Genomic DNA, 20,723 nt, shown 5'->3' on the forward strand with positions numbered 1-20,723 from the left:
TCGCTCTCAATATACCAAATAGATAAAAACAGATGTAACTAATAAAATTATGTGGGTTCATGAATAGTATTCGCTTTCATATAGGTTCACAAGTCATACCCTCTACCTATTCAGCTGATAGTCTGCACTAATTCAGAAATGTATCACTGCACTCTGAAGAGAATTAAAGTAGCTTGTCATTTTATCACAGACCTCCCCAATGTACATACTAAAAAACACCACCCTTATAAGTACCATCTCACTGTTGTTACAAAGCCAAAATGTTTCTTACACCCTCTACAAATCAGAAAATACAAATCCTTTGCTATGACATTGTCTTTTGAAAAATGAGAGTAGCATCTTTTTTCCCCCTGCAGTATATCTGGTTTATCTGGAAAAATGAAATATATGCCAAATCTTACTTTTTCCATATTACATACCCTTTGGATCCTGACTAATTTTTTGCTGGAGCACGCTCCCCACACATATAATAAAGCTTCAGTTAGCATCTAGTCTAAATTTCTAAACTTAAAAAGCAGGAGCTTCCTGCCCCAAAGGGGCATAACATCAGCATCCAAAACTGCCCATATACATGTTTAACAATAAAGTATAAACATATTAAGGATGCATCAGAACATACAGAAGTTCAAACTTCCACAAGTGTCTTGTTGACACAGCGTTAAACAAGCAGGCATTTCCTGGGTGTTCAAACATTGTGGTGGAACAGTGAAATGTGAAAGCCCGTATTATGTGACACAGAGACTGCAGCCAAAAGACTACCGACACTTCTCTGCATTTTGGCAATCAGGTTTTAGGTTAACAGCACAGGGAAGCTGAAAAAGAAACAGGACAGACTTACTTTCAACTGATGTTTCACTGTCAAAGATAGTTAAGAATGTCTGTTGAGATTTTTTTAAAAGCCTATTTCAAGTCTACATAGTGATAACTACAACAGAAGTGCTAGATTTAGAAGCCTACAATGTCATCACTGTCACCTCAGACAAGAAATGTGGCTACAGAGATCTCCATCAGTTTCTCACAGGACTTATGATTTGCTCCTAACACAACGCTTAACGTCTTTATTCTCTCACAGTCAGTCAACAAACACAACAAGCAGCTCCTGTAGACAAATGCACGCTTTCAATTAACCTGGTTAAGACTGAATGTTCAAGTACTGAACTGCCCCTTTCAGAACACTAAAATGCTTCCAACAGGTAAATCTGTCCCTCTACTGAGCACTGCGAGTACAACACTGATTCCCATGCACTCCAGAGCTCTTCTCTCCCAAAAAATTAACAAACACAGCCATGTTTGCAAAAATTTCTCCGTTTGATAAGTCTTGTCAAATTATAGGGTCTGAGGCTAAAATCTTTCCAACGTCTTTAGTTAGTAAAAATATTTGACTGTCTTTATCTAGCACTTTCACAAACAAAAATACTCCACGCTTCAAGTGCAATTTCTATTCTGTCAAAATACTGGACCAATACTTCAAAACACAACTAAACAAAAACTAAAGTCCCATTATTAAAAGCATGTTTTAAACTTTAAAATTCAACTGTCTGATTGAGCAGGAAAAAAAAAAAAACCATAGTTGCTTGTGTTAACTAACTGTAACAAGCCTGAATAGTTATTATGCAGTGTGTTCCTTCAAATTCTCACTGGAAGGTCTGTTTAAATATTCCTTACTATTAATGACAGCTTTCAGTTACAAGCATAAACTCTTATTAGATGACTACCTTGCACTGTAACATCAAGTCTCTTCAGATTAATTCAGTATTGAGAATAAGAGGAGAAACTGCTAGAATCAGAAACCAATTTTAGAGCACTGGAATCCAATTTTAGAGCAACAAGTTTCCTGGGCCTATCACAACTAGATGGTTTTTGGCCTTGTCACAGTACAGGGCACAGCTCCAAGTAAACAAGCCTACCTCTAGCAGACAAACAGACATATATATAGTTCAAAGACTACAAGTAATGTTTCCTGAAGTCCACAAACACACACATTTGCTTCAAAATGTTAGAAAATTTATCTAATAAACCAGTATACTTACATGAAATTAGTATTTTTTCAAAAACAGACAGAGAACTTTCAAACATATACTTGTGAAACACTTAAATTACATTTCAAAGCATTTTCCAATTTTAACAGATTTGGTTTCTAAACTGAGGCTCAAAAGCACTCTTCTCTTTATTAAGTTCTACAATTTACAACACTTTCAACAAGAATTTCTTAGTAATTTTCTCAAAAGTAGACCAAGGAAATTTAAATATACACTTCCACACCTCTAGAGCTAATAAGATCAAGGCTTCACCCTGCTCACTTTACAAAAAAGTTCTCCTCAAATCCTATCCACATTTCCTCTATCTTACCACCCATTCCTAATCAAAACCTGAATTATTATGCTCAGGAGAAGCATTCTTGTTCCAGCTACTGAGGAAGTGTAACAACTACATTAAAAACAGAGAGTGCAGTCTCACTTCCCATAACCTAACTTCCAGCTAATGCATTTTGCTGTCTCATAAGCTGGTGAGGGTTTTGACTGGCAACATTCCTTCAGCCCTCTCCTTGATTTTTTTCCCAGGACCTTACCGAATACAAAGAGCAGGAGAGGAAAAAAAAAAAAAAAAAAAATGAGAGAGCTTTTCTCACTAACAAGTAAAGACTAATGTTTTAAATCCTTGGAGGTTTCTAACATATGCTTCAGCTAGACATTTGCCACCTCTTTCTGCCACACTGTTCCATCAAATGAACTCTTAGTCTGACTTTAACTGTTTGTTATTTTTCTTAAGATGGAAGTGGAAGAGGATAAACCAACAGACTTTTATAAAAGCAGACGCTATGTTCCAGAGTTTCAGGGCCCAGCTGTCACCTGAAAGGCTGCTGCAGACACACCTTCAGATGCTAAACTCCCCAAATCTTTCAAAAAGCGGCCACAAAGACATCTGTACTTGGCTATCAGAGGCAACCATCCGTGCTCAGGCAAGTGACACGGCAACTTCCATCCCTGCAAACTCACCTATGCCCTTCCTCTCATCTCTGGACGCTGTATTTCCCGGAGGATTTTTCAGCGGACTCCCACGTGCCAACAGAAAACAGTCACCTGCAACTAAAACGCGTCTCCCCGCTCCGAGTCTCACAAGTACACAGATACACAGTCATTGTAACCTGCCAACAAGGGAGACTACCTCCATTAAACACCTCAACACACACCCAACCGCCTGCTCTGCAGGAGACACCAAAAGCCACCCCACAGCAGGTAGCAGAATCTCACGTGTGCTCCCTCACCTCGTAAACGCAGATTAATCACTGCAGCTCAACACCGTAGGTGAAACAACAAAGCCTCCCCGCAATCATCCACCTTCATCAAAGACAGCATACGCTTGCCTAAGCGTATAGGGACGCATCTAAGAGCAAACGCTCATAAGCTCCTCTCCCGTACACGCTCCTACAGAGAAGTGCCCTGCAACTCCTACAACTCTCTCGACACTTCCTTCCCAGGCGGGAATCTGCAGAGAGCAAGCGCCACATTTTCCTTCCGCTGCGCAACCCCCACCTCCCCCCACCCCCCGCCAGAGGTCATGAAACTCTCCCAGTACTCCCTATAAGAAACAGCAGAGATTACTACTTGGTCCCATTACCCGCTAATCCACGGCTGTAGGCACGTATATTCCTGAAAGTAAAAACTTCCTATAGTGCTCTTGCCCCTCTCCTCCAGAGTACAACCTGAGCTACTCTCCCTCCTACCTTCTGGGCGTTCTTCTCCAAAACAACGAGGAAAGCCCACCCGCCGGGAGACTGGCCAGAACAGCCCCTCTCCTCTAGCTACGAAAAGTCACTCTGCCCCAGCAGGAGACCCCTCCGCACCCCGAGGAATACCTGGAAACAGGCCCACGTCAGCCCCGCCCCCCCCCCCCCCCCCCGAAGCGCCCCGCTCCTCTGCCCCACGGTGGAGCTCACTCCCTCCCCCCACCCCGCCCCCGCCCGGCAATCCCAAACTCCTGGCGGGCGATCACCACGTCACCCCCACACAGCCCCAGCCCCAGGCTCTCACGGAGGCTCGGCGACCCCTCCCTCCCCCCGCACGCGCTGCCCGGCCCTCCCCCAGCGGAGGGGCGCGTTCTCTCCCTTTCCCCATCTCGCCCCCCGGCCCGGGGGCAGGCGAAAAGTCCCTCCAGCTCTCCCTGTGACCGCGGCCCGGGCCGCGCTCTCTCCTCCAGGAACGGGGAGCTAGGCCTGAGCCCGGGAGGGGACGGAGCGCGGCCCTCCCACCGCCTCCCGCTCCCGCGAGGGCCCGCACCGTCTCCTCGGGGTCGATGTCGATCCGGAAGGTCTGCTGCTGCAGCGTTTTCAGCGTGATCTGCATGGCGGTGGCGGCGGCGGCGGCGGCTGCAGGCCGCCCGTCACGGTCGCGCTCCAGCCCCTCACGTCCCCCGCAGCGCAGCGGGACAGGCGGGGAAGAGGGGAGGGAGAAAGGGGAGGGGGAGGAGGCGGAGCAAGGCTCGCCCTGTGCCGCGCGGCCCTGGGGCGGCAGCCGCGCTCACGGCGCAGCGGGACGTGGAGAGGGGGCGGCGCTCAGCCCCCGCGGCGCAGGCGGCGGCGGAGGGGAGGGAAGCACAACGGGGGCGAGGAGGAGGGACACGGGGCAGCGGGCGACGGTGGCCGCGGGGCCGCCGCTCGGCGGGAGGGGGCGGGGCAGGCGGCGTGCGCCTGCGCACGGCCGCCGCGCCTCTCGCGTCCGCCGAGAGCTTGCGGGACGGCCGGGGGGCGCGGGCGCCTCGGCACTGCCTCGCGCCCGTGGCGCCGCCTGACCTGAGGCGGCCGCAGTGCGCATGCGCGGCGGCTGCCTGCCGGCGCGCGGGGCTGAGAGGTGCGTGGGGGCGGGGTGGCTGAGGGGGAAGCGCGGTTGCGTATGTGTATGTCTAACGCACCGCTTCTAAGTTGTTGTTGCAAATTTGTGAGTACGTACATGCCTGTTTGTTGGTGGCGGGGGGTGGGGGGGACGGGGACCTGGAGGCTGCAGCCTTCTCCTGCAGGGCGGCCGTGCATGGCGTTCGGTCATGGAGGCCGTGTGTTCATCTGGCAGGCCCGCGGTGCCTGGGAGCTGGGCTCCTTCAGCGTTGCTTCGTGTGTTGTGAGGCGGCTGTGCTGCTGAGTGAGCCAGCCGCTTGCCTCAGCACACACAGACCGCTCTAGTCAGCCCGTGTCTGTGTAAGCGGGTAGCAGTGTTTCCTTCCCAGTCTCTCTCCGCAGCAACGCTGTAACGTGGCGGGCCCTTCAACAATTCGTTAGCGGCATTGACTGATGCACAGAGACCTCAACTGATACATCAGGAAAGCCGCTTGCCTAACACCACAGCAAATCTCCTGTTCAGTGTGGTGAAAGTCTTTCAAGAAGTCAATAGCAATGTAGTGTTACACCTAGGACAAGCTTCTTGAAGACCAAACGTCTTTTCAAAATCGTGACAAGCCTTACGATGCACATACTGCAAAAGTTGAGACAAGTTCTCTGCTGTAGTCATCCCAAGCTTCATAATTAACAAGTTGGTTGTCTGCTTTTCCTAAAGTCTATAGCATTTCTGCATTATCGTTTCCACTTCACTTTGATCCCATGCATACAAATAGGGAGCCCAGGAGGTGACTCGCTTATCATAGAAACTGGTGCACTGGATGGAACAATGTAGTTAGTGCCTCAGTTCCATCAGGGCTGGTTTCAGTAGTTAGTGTTTACATTTGATGAGCTATTAACTTCTGTTTCCCCTGGTACTCCTTAGGCAGTGAAGAGAGAGCCCTGCTACAAATAACCTTTTAAAGTTGAACCGGCTACTCCTGGTGAAAGGGACTCCTGTCCCAGCTCTTTATAACCCCTTCCATCAGTAGGTGTGAGATGTCCCAGAGCATTTTCTTTGTAACGAAGGCTGTCTTCCTACAAAAGAGGAGGCTGATGTTAGGCTAACTTAATACTGTAATGATTAAACTCCAAATTGCTTAGTGTTGTGTAATGCCTTGAAAAGTTTCGCTCTGCCACATAGTCAACATAATGTTTGTAAGAAAAAAACATTTTTTAACTCATTATTACAGTAAGCTTGGGGTCATAGCAATTTCTTACCATCAGTGCAGCGGAGTAGGGGCCAGCAGGCTGCATTGCAATACAAAGGAAAAGTAGGAGACACTTCTTCCTGCATGAGCGTATGAATGTGTACGTCTTACACACACAGCTGGTGGTGCTGCTTCTGTCGTCATCTACCTCAGGCTCTGACACACAGCTGCTAGACAGCGAAAGCCTCTTAGGGCTTTCGCAACCAAAAAGAAACTGCTGACTGTTGCCAGTAGGAATCCAGCATTCTTGGCAGCAGGGAACAACTTGCTTGCGTTGCATGGAGAGCCATTAAAAAAAAAAAAAAAAAAGCATGAGATAAAATGTTGCTTGCTATTTTCGCATGGATGGTTACAACTTAAAACATGCTGCTTTTTCACTTTCACTATTGCCTGATACCAGATCTAATTCTGTACTTTGCAGGTAGAATAAAAGGGATTTTTTTTGACTTTTCATTCAGCAGTCCAGTATATATAAGTTCTGAGCTTCATATGCAAATGAAAGTACCTCATGCTGAGGGGTTGTGTCAGTTTCACTACTCTTTTCTGCCCAGAATATGTTAAATTTATCCTATTCATTCTGATTTTTGTGGTTGCTGGTCATAGTATGAATCAGCTCTGCCCAGTTTGTGGTGGGGCAAAGGTTCATTTACGTGGTTGCTTTTTAGCTTTGCTGTGAGACTTGTATAAGCCTCAGCATAATGGGGAATTGACTCCGAAGGCTGTGAACTGCTAAGGATGACATTTTTCTGACCGTTTATTTGAACTTTGAGCAAATAGAATGAGAAAAAAAAAAAGCTGTGGTTTCTTTTTCCCTGTTGAGTGTACAAGAACTTAGGACGACTCACTGTATAGGGCCTAAATTAAATAAACAAGTTCTTGGTGTTTCCTCTAGCTCAGCCCCCTCAGCTCCATAAAACAGATTACGGCAGAGCTTGACTCTCTGGGTCTTTCTTCAGGCTGGTTCCCATCAGTTGTTTTTTTTCCCAGAGTACTCTCATCTTTTAGTTTTGTAGTGCTTCTCTTTGACAACTTCTTCTTGTTTGGGTTTGTTTTTTTTTTTTTCATTTTGTGTCTGAAGTATTTTGGGTAATTGCCCTGGCTTCAGGCTTGAGTATCACACTTACCCACTTCATTTACAACAGTTTGTATTCTGACTCAGAGAGCACACAAACCTCTTCTATGCAAGTAGTAAAACTTGATTTGAAAGAGATGTGAAATGAAGCCCCAGAGTTAGAAAGACATTTTGATGACAAATGCGTACAGCTATTACTTTTTGTTTTTCAGAACTCCCAGGTTTTCATTTCCAAGTTAACTTGATCTTCGTGGTGCACTTACTCCAACTTCATGCCACCATGCTCAGCTCCTTTCAGTTGTCCATGATTCCCCAATAACTGCTGTCTCTCAAACAGAGGTGTATGTTTTCATGGCTTACAAATTACTAGGCAAAGTCATTAATTACAGATGGCTCTTGCAGAGTGGGAGGAGGACACAGTGAAACCAAAATGTGGTAGGGAAGGTAACTGGAAAGGATTTGTGCCTCCGGTACACCTTTCCCTGCAGCCAGGTTTCCTTGCATAACCCCAGTGCTTCTGGAAGTTGGGAAGATGCACACATTTAAACCACAGAGAGACGGGGACATGAGTCAGTGCTGACCCCTTTCTGACTGAAAGAGTTATCCAAAGCTTAGGGTCTTGCTGGTAGTTTATCAGAGTGCGTTTACGTGCTGTGGAGCCCACAGTAGCTAGCAGCTGGAGTGTGTGACCTCCCAGGTCTCTCTCAGTAATGGATGGAGAATCTGATAGCCAAGACAGTAAACAGTTCTGATGAAAGCCTGCTTATTTACAGCGAATGTGCAGGGACTTGATTATCTCAGCTGCTGGTGGCCTAGTAAAAGCAGTTTTGCTGTTGTTGGTAACAGACCACAGCGCTTATGCTAACTTTGCGAGGCCAGAGGATCAGGGTCTCTTGTGCTTGTTGACTTGTTGTGAGAACTTACTTTGCAAAAAGAAGGTTTGTTAACAGTGTGTCGTTACAATGTGCGGTTTGAGGCAAAGGCCTTGAACACATGGATGTGGGCTAAAAGAGCATCCTCCAGGCTATAAAAAGTTCACTAGTAGTTAGTTACTGGTCATGGAAGAAGTACAGCCTTGACCCCTGAGAGAAACTGTATCACAAAGAGAAAAAGGAGGAGGAAGCTAAGCAAGAAAAATGTTGAGGAACAGGATAATACGCCTGACAACCTGGGAAAGTAACACTTTCAAGTCTCACACTGCGTGAAGTCCATCAGGCAGAGGCCTAAAGCTAAGACCCTGCTTAGAGAGTCAAGCATCTTAGGATAAGATCTCACCACTGAGTGAATTTTTTCACTACATGTACCAGTTCAAAGCTGTGAGCGTACTCCTGGCTTCAAGGAGCCTGACTGTTGCAGACCCTTAGACCTGACAGCAGTGTCCAAAGGCTGTGCATAACAAGATCAGTGTGTACAAGTCTGTGTGTTTTCACCTCTCAAACCACCAAAAAAATCCTTATTGCATGTTCCTACAGCTCGTCTCGTTACTGTTGGTAAAAGGCTCTGCGGTTTCTCTGGCAAACATTGAGGCAAATACTTGCATCAGCCAGTGCTCGTGGTAAGTCAGTGCCTTCAGTCTCTGCATTAACTTGCAGTAAGTGCCTACACCCTGTTGCCTGGGTCATCCCACTGTCTTGGATACCTGTATGTTATTAAGGCTGCCCATCGGTATTAGCATACCATAATTTTTACAAGTCCTTCCCAGATATTAGGACTCGTGGCAGATCGAGAATATGAAGGTGGTTCTCACCCCAAAGAACTGACAATCTAAGGAAGCAAGGAGTGAAACAGTGCTTGCAAGGAAGTGACACGTTCATAGCAGAAGTTGCGTTTCAGATCTTTTGGAGGCGAGTGTTGACTTTTCAAAACCAAGTGAGAAGTGGCAGGAACGGTAACACGACCCTCACAAGATCCTGAAGGTGGAGAAAGCAGCTTGTCTTGGCTGTGCTGAACCGGGGGGAGGTATGCAGAGAGCAGCACTCCAGGTGGACGCCTGTGAGGCTGGATACCAGCAGACGAGCAGCAGCAGGGAGATGGGAGCTTCGAAGAGGCAAGATTTTGAACTTGTGGCAGTAGTTAGGAAGAACTGTTACTTAGGTGCACGTGTAGAAGAACTCCAGAAAGGCAGCACAGTCTGGAGGGGCTTTGGATCAGATGTAGCACACACTAGTAATGGAGAGGTGAGGGAAAGTAGCAGGGTGACTGGCAGGCAGTAACATGAAGAGCTCGCTCCTTACACTTAATGAAAGACATCGTTGACACCTTTCACAACAAGTGACCTATCCCAGAAAAATATTTCGAAAGCAGGCGTTTTCCACTGGCTGTTGACGTTAAATGGGCACGAATTAATGTGAGGTGTCCTAAGATGTAGTGTTTATTTTTCCATTAGGGTGAGATTTTCCATTGAGATGGCTGGTCTCCGTTTCACACACCTTTATGCAGAGCTACGCTTCGCTCTCTCTGTAACGTGTACTAGCAGAGAATGCCAGTGCAACCTTCCGGGAAAGCTGAACCAGTTGCAAGCGCGTCTCTGGAGTAGGCAAACTGGTACTTAGATTCCAGTTTGCAGCAATTGATACAGTGTAAATTAATTTACCCTTAATCTGATTCTACATGCACTCGGGAGCTTTTTCTGTCTCCTGTTGGCAGCATTCTTTCTTTCAGTATAGGAATAATTTCGAGGTTTACTTGAGGTATGAAGCTGCTACCTGTCTTCCACAGTCGTTCTCATTTATTGTGCAAGACAACACTGAAGCAGCTTCATACTGTTTTTGCCATGATAGTAAAGAGCAGCTGCTCAGCTTAATCATCTTACTAGACCATGAGGTATTAGGCAGTGACCATGGGAGCAGTGGAAACTTGCAGCCAAGTGGTCCTAACCCCTTCAGCCGCTACCAGCTTCAGGCAGAAGAGGGTCTGGATGTTACTTTTTGTTGTCTTTATCGGTGACCTCAAGTCTGCATGCCACAAGGTCTGAAAAAAAGTCATTGAAAGGGACTGGAGCCTTCAGACTCAGAGAAATCCTGCTCCGAAGCAGTGGTGCTCCCTTGGATGAGGGAAATCACTGTGTGCATTTTCAACACCACACTCAGAAGCGTAGAAATTCCCAGTACGGTTTCCATCAGCGCTTGAACACCATGGATGTTAGCACTGGCGTCTGCACAGAAGCACCTGTAGTTTATACACACTGACGTAAAGATCAAAATGAAATCCAGCCTTTTGTGATAAAAGGGGACTAAAATTTCTTTTAAGTACGGATTCACACTTGCGGTCTTTTATTTTGAGAGCTATTGCTTTGCTGTGAACCATTTAGCTTGACTGGCACTCAAACAGATGCCAACACTGGGAATTCACTGTAAAATAACAGCTTGGAAAGTGCATTAGACTATCATCTTGATAGTCTTATATATTTATTACACTTATTATATGGGTGTAGTAATTTTATTAGGAATATCTAGCTGATATTTCCCGTCTGTAAAATCAGTACCAGGCATGGGGAAACCTACAAAAGATTTCTCATCTGACTCTAATCTGCAAATTCTCCCTAACTATATAATAAATTTTCTCATTCAGTAGCGAAAACTTTGATTTTACTTTTTTTGCCCTATAGAGAGGTTTAGGTGCAGTAACTATAGTAAGCACATGAACTTCCTAATTTGAAATCACTGTTAATTTGTTTTACCCCATGTATTGAGGAACAAGGGGTGAGGAGAGGAATCTCAAGTCAGGGAGTGACTGCAAGGCATGCTGCCTCGAGAGCTATTCCTAGAGCATTGCTTCTGACAGTCCAACTTCACACCAGTGCAAGCTGTGCCTGCAGTTAGAATCTAAATCCTTCATACATATTTTTGTTTGTTTGTTTATGTATGGGCTCTCTTGCAGTCATATCCATGTCATTTTGCTACTCCAGGATATGAGGTTTGCCAAGAAAGGCAGTATGGGAGATTGCAGTTGAATACCAGACTGCATACCGCCTGTTGCCTGAAGCATTTTAAAGCAGAGGTCATCTTCCAGGCTTGCAACAGTATGGCTAGTGACTCTGGAAGCTTAGCCCATCAGTGTCAATGCCTGGAAGAGGCTATTGACAGGGCATCAGAATTAAACTCTGTAAATCTCTGTATGCGTAAAGACTACTCGTCAGTGAGGCGAGGAAAGTGTTGAATTCTGTAGGCTTCAAAAGAGTTAATTTGGAAATGCATAAATATTTTGTCCGTAAAAAGTTTTATTATTTAATCACTGCTTTCTTTGGAGTGCTAGACATTCGAAAAGGAAGGGAATAAAAATGATTTGGTTTGACAATTGCCAGTGCATGTCTCTGAGGACAGTTATCTGATGGCTGGGTCTGTTGTCAGGAAGGGCTGTTGTTGCTGCAAGGGGATTTTACAGTGTTTCAGAGTGCAGACTCTTTGCCAACTATTTTAACATTTAGGCTTTGTTTGAGCTTCTGTCCTGTCTTTGTCCCTGCCTGTGCTGTAATAACAAGCACAAATGGAAGCCGGAAGCTGCATATTGGCCGCCTGTAGTTCCGCGGAGCTGCTGTGGAAAGGCCAGGCACCTGAATATTTCCAAAGCAAGGCCAGTTACTGCATGAGACGTTGGAACAGCAAATAACGTGATCAGCCAGGGAAGCCAGGGAAGCCCATTGCTGTTTCTGCGATTTGACAATGTCGCACTGAGGGTCTTCGCAACCTTGGGGCTGGACTGAACAGTTGCAGAATGGATTGCTGAGTGCACTGTGAAAAGCTCCTGGGGAAATGACATCAGAAATTGGCAGCAATTAATCTGGAACATTGATTCCAAGAAAAATATTTATCTCAGAAATAATGAATCAAATCCTACAGGTCTTACTGGGCCCACTATGAATAAATTAGATCAGTTTATTTTTGTATGAGTCATTAATCATGTTACAGTCATCACTGTGGTTATCTGAAAGTATTTTAATTTAATCAAAATGCAGTTAAAACTCATTTAAACAAATTTGGCCTCAATTGTACTGCCCCACACACAGATTAATTTTTTCCAGTGTGGTGTAAGGAATTAGACATTAAAATAGATCTTTCTGTAGAGACCAGACTATGGATTTATGCATTACTTGATTCTGAGCATGCACTTTCCAACACTTTGCTTTTTATCCTGACTGCCAGATAAAAAAGAACAATATGCTATGCTCCAAGGCTTTTGTCACAGTGTTCATAGCTTGTACGGGCCATCTGCTGTGGAGTAAGATAGCTGCTGCAGTATTTTGCTTTCCTAGCGTATGGGTAGCCTGACAGCTGGAGAGGGTGAGCTCTCTGGATTCATCAGGCATTCACTTGTACATATAGCTACTCTGTCCAGGTAAAGCCATTGTGAAAAACAATACTAGCTCCTAGGTCACAGTGACCACGGAAGCATTATAGTTTGCAGGCAGGTGGGTAGATTCTAGTCCAAACTTCTACATGGAGTGGGGTCAAGAATTAATTCAGACCCTGATGCTCAGAGCTTTGTCCAGACAGACTTTGAAAACCTCCAACAGACTCCCCACAGCCTCTCTTGCTCCTGCTGCAGTGCTCAATTAGTCTCATTTTTTTCCTGTATCTAACCATGCTGAACATCTCTGATTTCAGCTAAAGTCACTGTCTCTTGCCCTCCTTCCAGGCATCACTGGCAAGAGTCTGTCCTCATCCCCTTGATCTCATCCCTGCAGTCACCAGGATGTGCTGTAAGGTTCCCCAAACCCTCTCTGCTCCATGCTGAACAAGCCCTGGCCACACAGATGCTCCTCTGAAGGCAAGTTCTTCACTCCCACAGCCTGCCTCCCTCCAGCCTGGGTAGGAGAGCAAATAGGAGAAAATCCATGCAAGCAAGCCAAATGCTGCCTGTGATGCCCTGCGGCAGGAAGCAGGGGAGCCCAGAGGGCTGGCCAGCAGTGCTGGGGTGTGGGGACAGCCTACGGGACTTGTCCTACAGCCTCCCAGGGAGGCATGAGATATTATCCACATTTTGGGAACATTTCAAAAGAAAAAGGGATGTCTATAAGTCTTGGAAGAATGGGCAGGCATCCAGGAATCAATACAGGGAGGAAGTTAGGACATGTAGGGAGATAATCAGGGGGGCAAAAGCCCAATTGGAACTTAGACTAGCCAGCTCCGTAAGGGACAACAAAAAGTCTTTCTATAAATATATTAATAACAAAAGGAGGGCTAAAGATCACCTCCAGCCCCTACTGGACTCAGGGGGTACGTTAGTCACTAGGGATGAGGACAAGGCTGAGGTCCTTAATGCCTTCTTTGCCTCAGTCTTTAATAATAAGGTTAGTAGTTCCCAGGTGAGCTGGCCTTCGGTGTCTGAGAGCAGGGAGGGAGAGCAAATCGAAGCTCCTGTGATCCCAGAGGAACGGGTCAAGGAACTGCTCCTTCGGCTGGATGCCCAAAAGTCTATGGGGCCTGATGGTATCCACCCGAGAGTCCTGAGAGAGCTGGCGGATGTCATTGCCAAACCCCTGTCCATTATCTTTGGGCAGTCTTGGCTCACTGGGGAAGTTCCGCTGGACTGGAGGCTGGCGGATGTTACCCCCATTTACAAAAAAGGGCGGAAGGAGGATCCGGGGAACTACAGGCCTGTCAGTTTGACCTCGGCGACGGGCAAAGTCATGGAACAGGTTATCTTGAGTGCTATCAATGAGCACATACAGGTTAACCGGGTGATCAGGCCCAGTCAACATGGGTTTATGAAAGGCAGGTCTTGCCAATCAAACCTGATCACCTTCTATGACAGGGTGACCCGCCTGGTTGACGAGGGAAGGGCTGTGGATGTAGTTTTCCTAGACCTCAGTAAAGCCTTTGATACAGTTTCTCATAGTGTTCTGGTTGAGAAACTGATAACTGCTGGCCTGGATAGGCACACCCTCCTTTGGGTTAAAAACTGGCTGGACCGGCGGGCCCAAAGAGTGGTGGTAAATGGGGCTAAATCCGGCTGGAGGCCGGTCACCAGTGGGGTTCCCCAGGGCTCAGTGCTGGGTCCAGTTCTGTTTAACATCTTTATCAATGACCTGGATGAGGGGATTGAATGTACCCTCAGTAAATTTGCGGACGACACCAAGCTGGGAGGCTGTGTCGATCTGCTCGAGGGTAGGGAGGCCCTTCAGAGGGATTTGAACAGACTGGATCGTTGGGCTGAGGCCAATGGCGTGAGCTTTAATAAGGCCAAGTGCAGAGTCCTTCACTTGGGGTATAAAAACCCCAAGCATCCCTATAGGCTCAGGGAAGAGTGGCTGGAGAGCTGGCTGGCGGAGAAGGACCTGGGGGTGTTGGTTGACTACCGGCTTGATATGAGCCAGCAGTGTGCCCAGGTGGCCAAAAAGGCCAATGGGATACTGGCGTGTATCAAGAATAGTGTGACCAGCAGGAGCAGGGAAGTGATCCTGCCCCTGTACTCGGCACTGGTGAGGCCGCACCTGGAATATTGTGTCCAGTTTTGGGCCCCTCGCTTTAAGAGAGATATTGAGCTCCTGGAGCGAGTCCAAAGAAGGGCGACTAAACTGGTCAAGGGGCTGGAAAATAAAACTTATGAGGAGAGGCTGAGGGAGTTGGGGCTGTTTAGCCTGGAGAAGAGGAGGCTGAGGGGAGACCTGATTACGGCCTACAAATACTTGAGAAAAGATGGTGGGGAGGTAGGGGAAGGGCTCTTTACATTAGTGATGGGTGATAGAACAAGAGGAAATGGGTATAAGCTTAGTCAGGGGAGATTCAGGTTGGATGTTAGGAAGTATTTCTTCTCTGAAAGGGTTGTCAGCCACTGGAATAGGCTGCCCAGGGAGGTGGTTGAGTCCCTATCCCTGGATGTGTTTAAGAATAGGGTGGATGATCTACTTGAGGATATGGTTTAATGGGGATTAGGGATGGTTGGACTGGATGATCTCTAAGGTCTTTTCCAACCTAGAAATCTATGAATCTATGAATCTATGTGCCTGGAGATGTCTGCCATGGCCAGAGCAACCTGATGGGGCCCTGGGAAGACACGTCCGAGGCCTCGGTGACTGGCGTGGAACACCAATGCCGAGCACTAGACAAGAGATGGGGGCATGGAGGGGACACTGGCGTTGCAGTAACCCTGGACAAGAGTGCTGGGGCCACAGCGCTGCTGGGGCGATCTCCATGGGTGAGGATCACCCATTGTGATGTCCCCCAGCAACGGATGCTGATGTCACATAGCGATGGATGTTGATGTCACCTAGCGATGGATGTGACGTCCCCAAGCGACAGATTGTGACCTCACTTCCCTCACTGCTTAAACCAAGCATTCCCCAGCAAGTTCGTGCCAACACTCCAGCCGAGCGATAGCGACTTAGTGAGGTCTGGAGTGTTGAGGGAGCTCTTCGGTGCTGGTCGTGTGCTCGGGGAGTTGTTTCTCACAGCTCTCCGTGCCCAACCCCAGAGCCGCCCAAGGATTTTCCCCGGCTCTGCCACCTTCAGGCAGTCGGGACACCCAGGAGGGGCACTTGCAGCAGCAGAGGTGAGCTGTGCGGGGACACCTGGCCCTGGGGTGGGGAGCTGGGAGGGTTTCCTTCTGGAAGGACCTGGGTGTTTCTTCCACCCTTCCCTGGGCCAGCCATGACCATGGCCTCTCTCCCTTTTCTAGTGTAACAGCCACTGCTGCAGCACCGGCGTGAAGGAGCCTCTCCACACCACCAGCTCTCCTCAGCCCAGCCCAGCACGTGGAAAGCATGGCCATGGAGCTGGACGACTGCCGTCCAGTATGCCTGGACAGCTGGGAGCAGGCCAGCTATGTGGTGCCATGCCTCCACCAATTCTGCTACACCTGCATTGCGTGGTGGGCTGACAGCAAGGCCGAGTGTCCCCTCTGCAAGAGAAGGATGAACTCCATTGTGCACTCTTGTAGGACATCATCACATCAATTGCTGTCCGCCTGATAGGAGGAGCTCCTGAACACCCAGCCAACCCCAGTCTCCATCAACCTGCAGCATCCCACCTATCAGCTGTCAGTCCACCACCTGCTGCTGCATCAGTTGCCATCCACATGATACGAGGAGCTTCTGGACGCCCACCCTACCCCAGTCTCTGTTGCCCTGCAGCGTATCACCCATCAGCTGTAATACCACCACCACGGGCTGCTGCATCAGCCACCATCCACGCGACAGGAGGAGCTCCTCGACGCCCACCCTACCCCACTCTCCGTCGCCCCAGTCTCCGTCGCCCTGCAGCATACCAGCCATCAGCTGCAGGGCTGGTGCCCAGGGCTCCTGTGGCACCATTAACGTTAGCAATATCAATTCTACCATGAAACCGTGTCCCTAGGCACCACGTCTATGTGTCTTTTAAATACCTCCAGGATTGGTGACTCAACCACTTCCTCAAGAAGCCTGTTCCAATGCTTGGCAACACTTCTGGTGAAGAGATTTGTCCTAATACCCTATCTAAACATCCACTGATGCAACTGGAGACCATTTCCTCTTGTGCTGTTGCTTGTTAGTTGGGAGAAGAGACCCACACGCACCTCACTACAACCACCTTTCAAGTAGTTGTACAGACCAATAAAGTCTCCTGAGGCCCTTTTCTCCAGGCTAAACAACCCCAGTTCCTTCAGTCGCTCACTCAACACCCTTAGACAAATCCCATCATGGTCAATGGACTTGTATGGCACCACAATGACTTCCTTGTAGTGAGGAGCCTGAAACTGAAAACATTATTCGAGGTGTGGCCTAACCAGTATATGTCAGTGTCTGTCATTATATGTCAGCATATGTTCCTTACTACAGTAGCCAAGTATTCCAGGAAGACATATGATAGCAATGCTGTCAGTGCTTCTCTTGTGGTGGTAGTAGCTGACCTGTCCAGAAAAACAGGGTGAAGTTGCAGTGCAATGAAGTGCAACGTCATTAAGTTTTCCAGGCACTTCCAGTCTGTTCTCCTGTGTCCTGAATACTAACATCCTCTTTTCAAGAATTTGATGGACGTTTTTCATCATAACTGATTTGCTTAAGCCTTTCTGTGGTGTCTAAAAATTTGAGTTTCCTGCTATGCATTTTGAAAAAAAATCTGACTTTTATTAGTTTTTCCTTATGACTCTCCACATGACTCAAGCCAAAGTATCGCTCTCCTTGGTCACGCACAACTTCAAGGGGTCTGTGAACCACCTAAGACCATGAAAGTTCAAGAGAATAGGCCAAATGAATTTTAAGGGCCAGATTGCACCTGGGGAAATGCACTTACAGAAGCTGTAACTTCAAAGTGTAACAACTTTGCTTTGCTTTTATTTACACTGGTATCCACACCAACATCATCCCTGCATCGCACGGTGGGCTGACAGCAAGGCCGAGTGCCCCCTCTGCAAGAGGAGGTTGAGCGCCATTGTGCACTCAGTGTGGGCGGACAATGACTTTGAGGAGCATGTCATCGCACCCCCTGCAGCTCCATCAGTCGTTGTCCCCCCGATAGGAGGAGCTCCTGAATGCCCAGCCAACCCTAGTTTAAGTCGCCTTGCAGCATATCAGCCGTCAGCTGTCATTCCACCACCTGCTGCTCCATCAGTTGCCATCCACGCGACAGGAGGAGCTCTTCGACACCCACCCTACCCCAGTGTCTGTCGCCCTGCAGCGTATCAGCCACCAGCTGTAATACCACCACCACAGACTGCTGCATCAGTCACCATCCACGTGACAGGAGGAGCTCCTTGACGCCCACCCTACCCCACTCACTGTCGCCCCAGTCTCTGTTGCCCTGCAGCATACCAGCCATCAGCCACAGGGCCGGTGACAGGGCTCCTGTGGGCGGCCTCCATCCCCGTGTCTGGGTGTTGCTCTTCTGAGAGGACCCTGCTCTGCTCCGGTCTGTGCTGCCCTGGCTGCAGCAGGAGCTGGGCCTGATCTTCAGGGTTGGCCGGAGGGAAGCAGCAGCGCAGAGGCTCATCCTGTCCAGCCTGTGCCTTTTTGGGCTGGACGAGTCCCAAGGGGACTGGAAGACTGTCATTCTTACTCTGGCTCTGATGATCTACTAATACAATAAATCGATGAAAGCTACAGAAAGAGTCTTGGTATTTCTTACAATGTAGTTGGCGATGCTATCCTCACCCAGGTTGGTTTCTCATGTGGCCAGAAATGGCTACCAAGAGGACTTGGCCCACGCTTATCCCAGGGGCAGAGGCAAGGATGACTGTCCTGGAGGTCCTCAGATCCTCCTCTTGCCTGTTTTAAAGATGGGGAGCAACAATTGTTGCTCTCTAGTCTTTGGTGCCACCCCCAAGCTTCACAACATTTCCAAGACAGCAGAAAGCAGCCCCGCAGTGACATCAGCCAGCTTCACTAAACACCCTCAGACAAATCCCATCGGGGTCGACGAACTTGTGTGGGACAAGATTTCTCGGAAGACCCGTGACTTGCATGTCCTCTGAGACTAGAATTCCTCTTCTTCTGGATCCCCACCTCTGGGCTAAAACACCTGGGAACAGTGTCAGTGAAGACCGAGACGAAGAAGGCACCGAGAACCTCAGCTTTGCCCACATTTTCTGTTGCTTTATCACTCAATTCCTGTTGAGACAAGCAGGCACGTGCTTTCCTTGCCTGATTTACTATTTATGCAGCAGCAGAGGCCCTTCTTGTTGCTCTTTGTATCCTTGCTAATCCTGGCTTTGCTTTGGTTTTCCTGGTTGCACCCCTGCACATGTCAGCAGTGCTTCTGTATTCTCTTTCGTAACCTGTCCTAACTCCCACCACCCGTATACATGGTTTTTTGCATTGCTCTGCCATGAATTCCCTGGTGAGGCATGCCAGCCTCCCGATACATCTGTTGTGGTTTTCTCTTGAGCATCAGCACGCACTTTTCTTGTGTTTGGAGATTATCTTTAAAGGCCTGCTAGCCCTTTTGAGTTCCTTTGCCCTGCAGAGTTGGCTCCCACCAGAGCTGCCTCCCACCTACCTCCTCCCCGAATAAGCTACAGCTTTCTCTTGTGAGGTGCAGGGCTACGCACCTTCCTAACCACGCTACTCCCACCAGGATCTTGAATTCCTCTGTATCAGGATTGTTACAGTTATGGCTCCTATTTATTATCTTAGCCCTGACCAGTTCTTCCTGTTCTTTAGTGCATCCAGGACAGCATCACTCCAGGTTGGTCCACCCAGCATCTGTGCTGCAGAATCATAGAATCATCGAGGTTGGAAATTATCTTGAAGATCATCCGGTCCAACCATTAACCTAGCAGTGTCATTCCATCTCTAAACTGTGTCCCTAAGCGCCGCATCTACATGTCTTTTAAATACCTCCAGGGATGGTGACCCAACCACTTCCCCAGGCAGCCTGTTCCAACGCTTGACAACTATTTCAGTGAAGGAATTTTTCTTAATATCCACTCTAAACCTCCCTTGGCACAACTGAAGACCATTTCTTCTTCTCCTGTTGCTTGTTAGCTTTCAAGTAGTTGTAGAGAGTGAGAAGGTCTCCCCTGAGCCTCCTTCTCTCCAGGCTAAACAACCCCAGTTCCCCCAGCCACTACTCATAAGACTTGTGCTCCAGACCCTTCACCAGCTTTGTTGCCCTTCTGTGGACACACTCCAGCACCCTAATGTCTTTCTTGTAGTGAGGGGCCTGAAACGGAACATAATATTCAAGGTGCGACCTCACCTGTGCCAAGTACAAGTGGATGATCTGTTCCCTAGTCCTGCTGGCCATGCTATTTATGATACAAGCCAGGATGCTATTTGCCTTCTTGGCCACCTAGGTGTCCCTGACCCTGTCCAGATATCTCTCTGATGACCTTTCCCTTGCAGCAGGTGCCAGGGAGGTTGAAGTCCCTCAGCAGAAGCAGTGCCGGTGACCAGAAGCTCAGTCAAGCCAGGAACACTGTAGTTCTATGTACACACATGGTTCTCTGGCTCAAAAGTAGAAAATAGGAACATGACTCCTTATTTCCTAGAAACATCTTAAAACCTATTAATGTTGATTTATTGTTGTTGTTGTTTCATTCAGGGTGTTGTTTTTTTTTGTCCTTATGAATCTATCAATAAAGTGCGATGGTTCAGAAACCCCCTGTTACAAAACTGAAGCAGCATAATTGTATTTGTGATCAGTTTAAACCTATTTGATCTTGGGCCAGCATGGCCATTCAGGATTTCAGCATTTATACCGCATTCATATATAGTAGTTGTACTCCTCTTGGCCTTCATTTTGTGAGACTAAACATGCCAAGCTTCTGTAGTTTTGCCATCTTTCCTATGACTAGTTTATTTGTTCTTCTCTGCACCTGTTTCAAACTGATTTAATCTTTCTTGGATTTGAACCAGACCCTACACAACATCTCACTCATATGATTTGTGCTTCTGGATCTTGATTTGCACCTGCCCTGTGAAAGTGCTTGCTCTTCTTGCAGTACGGTCTTCTTGGTAACATGTAGGTATGTTACAACCAGTGCCCTGGTTTCAGCTGGGACAGAGTTAGTTCTTCTTTTTAGCAGCTAGAAGAGCTCCGTGTTTTGGTTTCAGTCTGAGACTTGCTCTGAGAAGAATGCTGATAGAGCACTGATGTTTATAGTTGGCACTGAGGTCTCAAGGACTTTTCAGCTGCTGTGTTTTTGCCAGTGTGCAGGAGCA

General features: G+C 47.7%; 1 protein-coding gene across 2 annotated transcripts in view; it reads right to left on the reverse strand.

Moving 5' to 3' along the window:
* RAD23B (RAD23 nucleotide excision repair protein B) overlaps positions 1–4,415 on the reverse strand; it is a 50,930-nt gene extending 46,515 nt beyond the window's left edge. The window contains exon 1 of one of the 2 annotated variants that reach the window (XM_086628744.1): positions 4,278–4,415. In XM_086628744.1, coding sequence (XP_086484870.1) covers positions 4,278–4,343 — 66 coding nt within the window. In that variant the 5' untranslated portion in view covers positions 4,344–4,415. The remainder of the gene's footprint in view (positions 1–4,277) is intronic. The other variant, XM_086628743.1, reaches the window with a different exon arrangement.
* Positions 4,416–20,723: the final 16,308 nt, after the last annotated feature.

This window comes from Tauraco erythrolophus, chromosome Z, assembly GCF_009769465.1.
Source record: "Tauraco erythrolophus isolate bTauEry1 chromosome Z, bTauEry1.pri, whole genome shotgun sequence".
Classification (NCBI taxonomy): domain Eukaryota; kingdom Metazoa; phylum Chordata; class Aves; order Musophagiformes; family Musophagidae; genus Tauraco; species Tauraco erythrolophus.